This window comes from Syngnathus floridae, chromosome 11 (assembly GCF_059516105.1).
Source record: "Syngnathus floridae isolate MCC-2025c chromosome 11, RoL_Sflo_1.0, whole genome shotgun sequence".
Classification (NCBI taxonomy): Eukaryota; Metazoa; Chordata; class Actinopteri; order Syngnathiformes; family Syngnathidae; genus Syngnathus; species Syngnathus floridae.
This window is the reverse complement of record NC_142423.1, coordinates 9,965,698-9,977,447: the sequence shown is the minus strand read 5'-3', so window position 1 is coordinate 9,977,447 and position 11,750 is coordinate 9,965,698. Positions and strand designations below refer to the sequence as shown.

Genomic DNA, 11,750 nt, shown 5'->3' with positions numbered 1-11,750 from the left:
CGATATATCCTCAGGTCCAGCAGTGAGCAAACCCACGGGAGCACTTAATTCGACCCTCCATGAAATTCTTGAAATAAAAAGAACCTCAGAAGAACAACATTACCACAAAAATCCTCCCAGAAATGTTTCTGCGCAATCATTTTTAAGTGGTTAGGGGCTTAGGGTATTGTATTTTTATTTTTTATAAACATATATAATTTCCTAATGTTATTTTTAATTTTAGTGGTTCTCAAAGCGGATTACACCGGCTCACTCCGGATGTCTACAAAAAAATATTTAATTTTCATAATCGAACTGTGGATAATTGAATCCAGTGGTTTGAATTTTATTTTAAGCCCTTACCGTTCCTGTTTTGTGTTTGTCTAATTTATGTACTTGCTGAGTCTGCAGATTTGATTGTATCTTAAAATGTTGGACACTCTTCAAATTAACCGAAACTTGAAAAGACCTTAAATCAGACAGATGCAAATACACAGAACAGGAATGGTAAGATGTTTTAATCCTGTAAAGTACATTATTGTTTTCAAACATTTCCTTTCGTAAATTTTTAGTATGCAGCTTTAGGGGTGAATCCATGGAGGACTTTATATAAAGCAAACTGTCCCAAAGTGTCGGAAAAAAGGCTCCACAAATTGTCAACCTCAGGAAGGGGCGAGTGTATAAATCCAGCATGCATCGGCACTCATCTGGCAGCTTGTCCTGAGCTACAGAATGAGAGCAAAGCCTCTGGTCAGCACTCTGCTCATCCAGATGGTGCATTTGAAGGGTCCCAGTTAGGGGTCCCGATGCAGTGCCCTTGAAGCCGGGTGATTTATACACCGGCAAAGGCGTGTGAAAGGCAGCACGAGGACACACAACTTAGCTGTAGCCTACATCGTGTGTACACACCTCTCTATTTATTACCTGCCTTTGTTCTGACCTTTTATTGTGAAGGTTGTTTTTTCCCCACTGAAAGAGCTTTGTCATAAATTTGTTGATTTCATTTTTGTCACCTTTTAATTGAAAATCCTGCAATTGAGAAAACAGACATTGACAAAGTGTGGAGTTGACTAGCTTTCTAACAGCTGCTAAGATATGATGGGAAATACCATAAAAGCTAACGGATAGCATCTGAGTTGCAGTGTTATGTACCTGATATGATATTTAAACGCAAACAATGGAGTTATGGATGAGTAACGTAACAGTAATCACAGGCATACATTTTTAATCAAAAGTGTTCTGTTTTTGAAACACATTATAAACTTTTTGGGAGAGCCAAAAACAGATTAATGGCATTTCCAAGAGAAATACCGTATTTCAAGATAAGAATGTTTTGAGTCAACATTTTGGTGATGAAATAAATTCAACTTGTATTTTAAGGTTTCACCGTCAAGCTTACTTCATGGCACAAATATTCTTTGCTGTGAAAGTTCATTTTATTCAACACGCCATTTTTGATTGGCTGTCACATCTGCCACATTGCCATTCGCCTGCGATACAAAATGAAAAACTAGAGCTCTGACGGCTAAATTTTGCCGCCTGGGTGGCGACCATTCCCACGACCACCCTAGGTGACATCTCTGAGAGGCCTCTCCCGTTCTCCTCTACTTCTTCATCTCAGCTTGCAGATTTGGTCGGGCACCACGCTCCCTTCTTTTCATTCTTCACTCGTCTCAAATGTTTATCTTTGCGGTGCTTGATGCGTCGGGGCATCAATCACTGTCGCTCAGTGTGTCACTCATGCCGTCACGCCTCCCTTGTTTAGTCTAACTTCAATGCGGTTCTAGACAAACATCTACAAGAGAGGGAGGTGATGAGGCCAAGTGTGTGCGTGTGTTTGCAATCTGACTCAAGTATATGTTTACAAATGAGAAATTCAGAAGCAAGTCGTCGGCCGCCCACACACGGCGGCCGACTCCTGCAACAGTTATTTAGATGAATGATTAAAGTTAAGGCACGGCCAGCACGAGTCCCACCACTCTTGTTTAAGGAGGAATGGGAGAGCTGTCATCTTTTGATGTATTGCCTGCCACGCCGAATGCAAACGAGGTGCCCTCCCTCGACAAATGCCACCCGGTTCCCCGATAGGCTGCCCCACCCCAAAATAAGAAGAGTTTCCCGGGGGTTATCGATCAAGGTCAGTGGAGAAGTTTACGTCGGGAGATTAAAGTTTAATGTCATGGGAAAAATGAGGTTCTCACACGTTTTGGAGTTTGAGTTTAGATGTAACCAAACAGATTAAAACTAACTACAATGTTATTTGGTGAAATGGATGAAATACAAAGATTTCATGTTTGGTTATATGAATAAGGCAATTACGAAGGTACAATTTGTTTGATAGAGGTCAAAATGTGTTTTGAGGAACAAAAGAAAAAAATAATTTCTCATGCTGAGCCATCGTTTTTGTTTACATTTGCTTGGAACACTGCGCGTCTGGTACTGCCTGAGTGGGATAATTCCAACTGAAATTAAATTAAACAATTGATTGAACACAAGCAACAACAAAAATAACACTTTTTTTTTTTTTTTACCAAATTAAACAAGTGAGATAAAATGTGACTTTAGATATGCAAGGTTTGTGCTTTTATGGCAAATAGGCCAAAGTCACAACTCAGGTTATTCTTAGTTATTAGAAGTGGTTAGTGCTTCCTTTGGTACTCTCCAAATACATAGTTGTAAAGATATTAGTGAGGAAAAACACGGTCACTTGTGTTTATTGCCTCTATCTCGTGTGAGTAGGAGTTGCAAGAACACTTTTTGTTGGCAAATGTGCCTTGTACAAGAGGAGTATTGAATCAATAAATCAAATAACCTGGTTCCTTTTATTCTATTTGGCCGCGTAACATTTCAAATGGGGTTTGCAAAGGTTTATTTGGGCCAAACATCGCCACCTTTATGCTACTTTAGAAAAAAAATTTTTGCTTATGAGACGGAAGTTCTGTCATATAAACCATTTTTTTTATGTTTAGTTCCCATTATATGATTGCTTTCCCACCGTGTGATTTATTCTTATTCTGGCGTGTTCACACTTGACGTGACACATTGTTTACACAATGGTGGGTACTTCTTCAAGTGTAAATATTAATGAGTGTAACCAAGCGAAATACCTGGCAGTGAAGTCATTGCGGCTATCTGTGCAATTTATGTGACGGCGTCACTTTAAGTCTCCAATAATATTCTTAAACTTTAGCTCCATTACAGAGAAAGTAGAAAACAGGTAAGAAATCTAGAAGGGAGTTTGGATTTTTAAGACTCTGTTGGAAATAATAGCCCCATTCTTGCATTTTGCTTACAGAGACTCACCACGCTTCGCTTTTTAGCCGCAAGTACAAATGAACTTGAATAGAAGTGTCACCCCCCCCAAAAAAAACCATCATGAATCAAAGGATTAATTTTGGACATTCTATTTCTTCAGCTTTTTTTTGTGACACTTGTTCAAAGGATTTGTTTAGAAAAGGCTTTTACTGTGTCAGGAAAAACAAAAATCAAAGAAGCATGTTCAAAAGAAATCCTTTAATGCTCACTGACAGAGATCTCAATTGAGGTCAACCATTGACATATCCAAACAGTAAATTAACGACCCATGTTATGTTTGCGCCTGAATGCACCATGGTGGGTTGAAGTGGATTTTTGCTTGTCCTTTCAGGCAATACTTTGCAATATTGTCAGCATATTACACTTAAGACAGCGCACGATGCTTTCATAAATCCTTTTTTGGAGGCGGGCGACACTTTGCCGTTTTTTTTTTTTCTCTTCCCATCACTTCTTTAATTATTCCACAGCAGAGCCGGTCTTCGCGAAACATTATAGATATTACTTCTCGAAAAACCTCTGATTATTCTTTTTTTGGGAGAAGTGATTGCAGCGTAAGCCTTATTGCGCTCATAATCTCGGCGTGCATGGTGTATATATATTGTCTTTTTATATTTTCCTCCTCATATTGTCTCATGGCCCTCTTTGCTTTTTTCCATTCTCATTTTTCCCCCTCTTCATTTTTGTCTTGCCGCCTTGTTGTTATCTGTCTGGGCTCTGTTTCTGTGCTCCCTGATACTCCCTGGCTCGCTAGCTTTCATTTTCATGATAATCCAGTGACACCAGACGACTGCGAAATCGCTTTGACTGCTTTTTCTGTTTCTCCCTCTATCCATCCAACCCCCCCTCCCTTATTGCTTTATCTCGCCTTTTTTTTAACCCCCCTGCTTTTCATGGTGAGTCGTGTAATTAAATGACATTTTCACTTTGATTTTTGAGGCGTGTAAAGAAAAATGTTTTATGTGGCCAATGTTGTGGGGACAGAATGGAAGCATGGGTTGTAAAATGGAAATTGACGTCATCCATCGTTCGGGAGAAAAAGCATCTCCAAAATAATACTTTGTGTTGAGTTCTCACACGATGAAGGTATGTTTACTTTGTTAAGTGTAGGAAAGTTTTGTAAAAAATGTTTTTCCCCAAAAAGTGACAAATGCCAAAACAGAGTGGAGGCATGGGCTGTAAAATTGAACATTTCTGAGTCACCGGACCACACGAGAAGCACATGTCCAATTTACCTTTCCACTTTCATACTTTTGCATCTCATATTTTTCCTATGTAACAGGAAATAGCAGGATATTTTGTAATCAATTTTAAAAGGAAAATGAAGTCAATTTTGCAACTACTGATTTGAGTGAAACAATTAAACTTTCCTCACTGAATGAATAAACATCTCCAAATTCATCTTTATAAATTCATCAAAAGTAATGTCCATCCCTACAGGGGGGTCTCTGAGGCAGATCACGGGGCATCTCACTAAAATGAGAACTTGTCAGTGGAAGTGGAACTCTTCATTTTGACTCTTCCCCGCGACAGCGGATCGATGCGGCCCGGAGCGCCAATGGAAATGAATTGATTGTCGCCGATAAAAGTCCAATTAAACAAAAGAACAGGCGTAGCAAAGTGCTTGCAGACAGGCAGCTCTCATCTTGTCGTACGTCCTCCGGGGGGTGGGGGAAGCTTCGGAACTTACTGATGAGCATGGGCGTAAAAGTGCATCAGATACCTGCATGGTGCAGACATTGATCCCGCTCTTCCTTAATGATGAAAAGAGATTTTAATTGTGGCCATATATCAGCTTTCAGCAGTCAGCTGACCTTTTCCCATTTAATAATAGTGTGAAGCTCCGTGCCCTCCGCCCACTGGCATACATGCGTGCACTTCTCATCCCATTTCCTGTCAAGTCTGCTCGCTATTTCTCAGTCATAACCTTCCTTACAGAAGAATAATTGTGATGTCCTTTTTTGGGCATCTTGGGGTAAGTTTTTTTTGTTGAATCCTGAATGCAGTGGTATTTCTACTTACTGACTTTTTTGATGCCATTTTGTACCAAACCAGACTTTGCTCCAAAGCTGCCCTTCACTGGGATTCACCTGTCTCATTTTGATCCGCATCTCAATCCTCACATTTCATTTTCCGATGTCCTCATCCAAGTTAATCGGCTTCTTTGCCGATTCCTTCTTTTTTTTTTGCTCAGATGAACCCCTCCAAATGAAGTTAAAGATGATTAATGCCCCCCCATTCCGAGAAAATGTACACGAGCTGCTCCACTCGTCGCACTTTCTGCACTAATAACATTTTGCTCACCATCTCCCTCTGTCTCACAAGCTCTGTAATTTGATTGTTCGCTCTATGATTGTTCTGTTATTGAGTTGCCGTGATCATGCATATGTATAGGTCCTCCACGATGCCTATTGCATCTTTAGCAACCGTATCCCGGAGCATTCTGGAAAACATGAGGCTCATTCATAACTGCCGGGAAGCCCGACAATGTGTTGACACGTGGGAAGTCTGTACATGATAGTAGATAGACATAACTGAAGGGGACATGACAAAAAAAGAATAAATAAACCGAATGAGCATCGCACCGCTCCTGAAAAACTGACACCCTGTGTTAGGTTATGAGGTGCCACAAAAAAATTACTGTATTATTTTATTTTCAATTGATGTCAAGGATGAAGAGGATGGGCACAAAGAGAAAAAAATGGGAAATAAGAAGAGATTGTTGCGTTGGCTATGATCGATCACACACCATTTACTGAATTCATCCATGCAGTTCGGCGACGGAGACTCTCCACGCTTCGCTTTGTAGTCACATGTTTATTGAGTACTTTGTAAAAGGCACATTATGCTGTTTTGATACGGCTTAGCAGCGCCATGGCCACATTTGAACAACGTCACGTTTGAACAAATTGAGTTGTGTACAACATAGTATTTTGTTACATGACTCAGTGTGTTTACATGTGCATGCTGTAAAAGTTTCTTTTACCTTGTTGTCACTAAGAGGGTCAGTCAGTCTGGTGTGACCTTATATTGCAAGCATTCACTTTTCAGTCCATAGTGTATGGATTTTTTGTCAAGAGAAAATAGCTGATATTTTTCTTTGAAATCCTCACTTTTTAAATTGATTTGATGTCAAAACTGAGCAGGTTTTTTTTGTACTTAAGCAAGTAAACTGCATCAGTTTATTGCCTCCAGTTGGCATTTTAAATCACGGAAGGTATCTTGTCATTATAATTTTGGATATCTAGTTGCTGACTGCTTACTTTTTTCTTCCAGAACATCCTTTCGCTCAAACTTCAGGTGCAGTCAGGTTTCGAGTCTGTTATGTTCCTGTTAATGATAGTGTGATGATGGTGTGAGTGTGCCATGAGCATTTTTCAACTTTTTTTCAGGAATTTATGCTTGACTTGATTCGAGTTTTTACAGCTTGCAGGCCTTTGGACCTGTTGGAACAAGTTTGAAATCTTTGTTAATAGAGTCTAGTTAATATAGTAAATTACGTTGGACAACACAACTGCGTGTCACGGCTCTGGGCAGATTAGATAGACATGGCAACACATGAGGAGACTGAAATCCCATTGGGGAAAAAAATGTAAAATAATAAAAATGATCATGTGGACTTGGTAATTTTATATATTATTTTGTATATATTATTGTTATATGTTATATTATAAGTTTACTAAATAAAATCCAAATTCTACATATAGGCAGGGAAGGCCTTAACAAACCTCTGGTACCTTGACTTAAATAAAAAGTATGAGTGATTTTCCCACCTCTGATTATGAGGAATGATTAGGCCTGCATTGACAGCGCTAGCCTGACAGCTGGCAAAAGTGTGGTGTTAATTCCCAGCGCTGCTGACATTGTGTTCGTAAGAAACCCCTATTGTGCATCCGCCGATGGATTTAGCTTCTTCATACCTTCGCAAATCCCGAGAATGACGGACAAGTCTGAAATGGTATGAAAGGCTGTCATGGGGGTATGTCGAAAAATTTCAGTGGCTCATTATCCCTGTCACGAGTCATTCATCAATTTATTTTGTGGTAATTCACTCTTTCAGTGGTCAATAAGCATTCACTTATTCTACCGTCACTTATTCTGCCATCAATCAATCGGCGCAGAAATCGGCTCGTGTTAATGAATGGCCAGCAGAAATAGATACATTAATTGAATGACTGAATGGATTAGCCGGTCGCAGTGATGCACTGTTGCCTCTGCTAATAGCAAAGTGAAGCTGTTATTAGATTCAGAGATGGATGAGCTACGCGTGGACCTGTCACTTCAGCCTCGAGTGAAAATGGCAGTACGTGGATGAGGAAGTGATAATGGATGAGTTTTAAAATATTGTTTTCCATGCTCTATTGTGTTATCCACTTGCTGATTAATTTAAAATTGGTTTTACTGGATTTAAGAGGGAAGCGCAGCTTCTGGCATCGACAGCCAAAGCATTGTACAATATACACCCATTTGCGAATCAGTATCCCTAATTTTTTTTTTTTTTTTGTCTGTTGAACTGAGCTATTCACTGAAAAACTTAATGCTCTTCTCAAGATGTCGCCAAAAGACGGAACGAAAAAGGAAGTATGTTGAAGCATGTCTTCAAGCTAAGAGCTAAGTTGGATGGATGGATGATTGGATAGATGGTTGGAAGAATGATTGTATCACTTATACCCATTCTTGGATTTTTTTTTTTTTTTTTTTATCGTAGGGGCCCTCACATTTTGAAATGTATGCATTTTTACCACCATTTTCCATGAGTGCGGTCTTTTGGATTTTAACAATCAGTTAAGATGTTGAATATGTGTGTGTTATGCTTGCATACTGATGGCGGCAAGAGTGATGTGAGTGATGGAATATGAAAGAAAGACAAAGTAGATGTGTCGTCAACCATACCTAAGCAGCAAAGGCACAGAGCTGTCTAAACAAGCAAAAAACAAAAACAGACTCACATCTATTGTCTTCATGTTTGGCTCGCTGGAGCAGCAACATTCCAAAGTGTTTTCACAAAAATAGATGTTTTCTTAAATTTGGAGGGATGATAGCAGGAGCACACACATCTAACAAATAAGATGTCCGGAAGTGTTGCAACATTTAGAATCATCTTGTGACTTAATAATTGGGCTATTTGACTGAACTGGATTTTAATTATGAACACTGTGGGTCAAGAGACTAATTAAGAACTGGATTTAGGTTGCAGGTCCCAGCAGAAGCAAATGATTGGAAGTCCTGCACAAACTTTACATCCTGCTTTTAAATTTCACTGCAAATTTATGTTTTTTCGAATTCTCACTCTCAGTGGACTGCAGCCAAACGTCCATGCTAACAATAGAAGCGTTCACACTGTGCAGACTGACTGATTTGACGGCTCACTTTGTGCGGGTGGCGGGGGATCCTCGGTTTAAATTACAGTATCTGTTGGGTATATTATCGTTTGCACAGCGGCGTAAAAATATGCGGTCATGCGTCACAAGAAGGCCCGTTCACTTATAAGATGATTTACATTGTGCAGTTTTTCATTTGATTGTGATCGACTTGGGTGCCATCTGTACAAATTCAAATTACAAGAGTAGGAATGTGAAACGGCCTATGATTCCATTCCTGGTCTGATATACTTGCCCCTAATAATTAACTAATTGTTTCTTCTACCTCCAGGTCCAAGGGTTGGAGAAGAGAGTGGATTTTTCAGACCTGAGTCCGGTGGGCTCGGCAATGAAGACTCTCCCTTACGGTATGGGTGGAGGTGCAGGTGGCGGACAACAAGGAGGAGCGGTTAAGCCGCCGTACCAAACCCGAATTTTCTCCACCTCCTTCGACCAAACGCCCATTAAGGCGAAGCAGCCCACTTACAGTTTCTATAACCCGTACGACACAGCCCGGAACCAGTCACTGCTGCTCGACCAGACAGGCTACCGCTCCAAACGTAAGCCCTCGCTCAAGACGGCCATGAAGACCAAGAAAATCTTCGGCTGGGGGGATTTCTACTTCAACGTCAAGACGCTCAAGTTCAGCTTGTTGGTGACGGGGAAGATCGTGGACCACATCAACGGGACATTCACCGTTTACTTCCGCCACAATTCCTCCAGTCTCGGCAACGTGTCGGTCAGCATCGTGCCGCCCACCAAGATTGTGGAGTTTGAGGTCCTCCAGCAGCAGCAGTTCCTGCACCCCCACACCCAACAGGAAGTTCAGATCCAGGAGACCCAGCAAGCCACCATCGACCCTAAAGAGGTTAAGACGTTCAACTGCCGTGTAGAGTACGAGAAAACCAACAGATCCAAGAAGCCCAAGCCCTGCCTGTACGACCCGTCTCAGACGTGCTTCACAGAGCACACCCAATCCCACGCTGCCTGGCTGTGCGCCAAGCCCTTCAAAGTCATCTGCATCTTCATCTCCTTCTTTAGCATCGACTACAAGCTGGTTCAAAAAGTGTGCCCGGACTACAACTTCCAAAGTGAGCACCCTTACTTTGGATAAGCCACACAGAGATGACGACATTGACGGGAATGATAGTCATATTGATTCCAAGGATGGAGCAAGGGGACACTTTCTTGCCTCTTCACTGCTGTGAATTGTGGATTTAAATCGAGTACAGTGGTACCTTGATGCCCCAACTTATGTAATGAACCACTGATTGAGTTGTGTGCATGTCAGTGCACTTTGAGGCATTTTTTTTTGAGCAGGATAAACGATGAAACGCAAATGCAAAATGAAAAGCACTTTGCACTGAAGTTACCGTGTGGTAAATGGCCAACTGTAGCTGAAGCCACACATTGCACGAATACGAAAGTGAGTGTTGGACCTTTGGCTTACTTGAGGAAAAGGGTTCATTTCTCTATGTTCTTGTTTACTATGCTTTTATGGTCATAACTTGCAAGGCAGTGCTAGTTGTCTTGGGCCGGGAACGGATTCAATTCATTTCAATGGGGAAATGTGATTTGACATACAAATAAGATTGAACAAACTCACAAGTCAAGGTACCACTGTATCAGTAAAGTTACAGTTGCCATGGCAAAGCAATTTTCCCACAGAACTTTGGTCAATTCTGTTTTTTTTTGCAGTTATTTCTGTAAATATCAATCTCATCTTCAGCGGACTTAATCTTTTTAAATGATGGTTTCTCCGTGTTATTCGTTTTTGAAAAGCAGTACGACCTCCTGTGAACCTCTATCACCATGTAAGAACAGTATCTCACAAAAGTGAGTGCAGCCCTCAAATTTTTAAAATATATTGTATTATATCTTTTCACAGGATTACACGGAAGATATAACACTTAGCTACAATGTAAAGTAGTTAGTGTACATCTTGTGTAAGAGTGTATAAACTCAAAATCAATGTCTAAACAGCTTGTAACAAAAGTGAGTACACCTCTAAGTGAAAATGTCCAAATTATGTCCTATTAAATTTGTTGTTATTTTGCACTCATACTGTTGACTGATATTTCAATCTGGAATTTTATATTTACAAAAAATGTGAGGGGTGTACTCACTGCTGTGAGGTACTGTATGGTTGCTGTAGTGATTTTTATTTATTTTTTCCTTCGATAGACTGACTGTTAATTATTCCCCCCGCGAACTACATTTCTATCCTCCGGTTATAAGAGAGTTCTGTGTATGTATGAGAAATGCTATGCTGGGTATGCATACAATGTGTTGTATGAAAACAAAAAAAAGTATATTAAAATATTTTAAACTCTCTGCTAGTTGCAAAGTGAATTTTTCTTTTCCAAAGCCCTCAAGCAGAATTTACAAGCCGTGGAATGTATCCCATTTATCCGGGCAAGGACAGCTTTGTGAAATAAGTTTTATTACGATTATGCGCCAAGCTTACTGTGAAGATATGTCCTTTTAATTTTCTGAAACACATTGAAGGAAAGTTTGTTTTTTCCTGGAATTGGAAGAAGAAAGCCGTAAGCGTTTGGAAAATGATAGATTTTAACTTCTTTGGAGAGGCGAGATGGTTTTATTTGATATATATTTCAATTACACACAGTGGCTGCTGTAAATGAAGAAAAAATTGCTGTGCCACGCTGAGTAATGTGATAGACTTGTTTTGTTTGCGTCAAACAGCCAAGTAGTTTCCGCTCATTTTATTCATTCATGACGTGATTGTGGAGACAGTGGTGTGATGTGACTTTTTTTCTGTTCACCGCTTAATCTCATGCTAAAGTTAAAGCAAAAGTAACCAGATTTAAGCAATAACTTAATTAAACCTGCCACAAAAAGGAGCTGTCTGCCATCTAGTTTGTCGTTCATTACCACCGACTCATTTTCATTTATTTTCGTGTCGGCGTGGATTATTAAGATGTTTGCACTGCACGCTTTCTTCATTTCAACAAATGCATGACTCATCTGCTTTGTGAAACTCTGCCAATGACAATCCCACAGATGAGTTGCAGTAATTATAGAACAGGTACGCTCTCAAGTTGCTCTTGGCTTTATACACCTTATTTCATTTTTTGT

The 11,750-nt window shown here is 40.1% G+C and overlaps 1 protein-coding gene across 3 annotated transcripts in view; it reads left to right on the top strand.

Annotated features, from left to right (window-relative positions):
* nxph4 (neurexophilin 4) overlaps positions 1-10,985 on the top strand; it is a 52,671-nt gene extending 41,686 nt beyond the window's left edge. For all 3 annotated transcript variants that reach the window (XM_088390706.1, XM_088390708.1, XM_088390705.1), the window contains one exon: positions 8,944-10,985. In XM_088390706.1, coding sequence (XP_088246832.1) covers positions 9,001-9,765 — 765 coding nt within the window. In that variant the 5' untranslated portion in view covers positions 8,944-9,000 and the 3' untranslated portion in view covers positions 9,766-10,985. The remainder of the gene's footprint in view (positions 1-8,943) is intronic.
* The last annotated feature ends 765 nt before the right edge of the window (positions 10,986-11,750 follow it).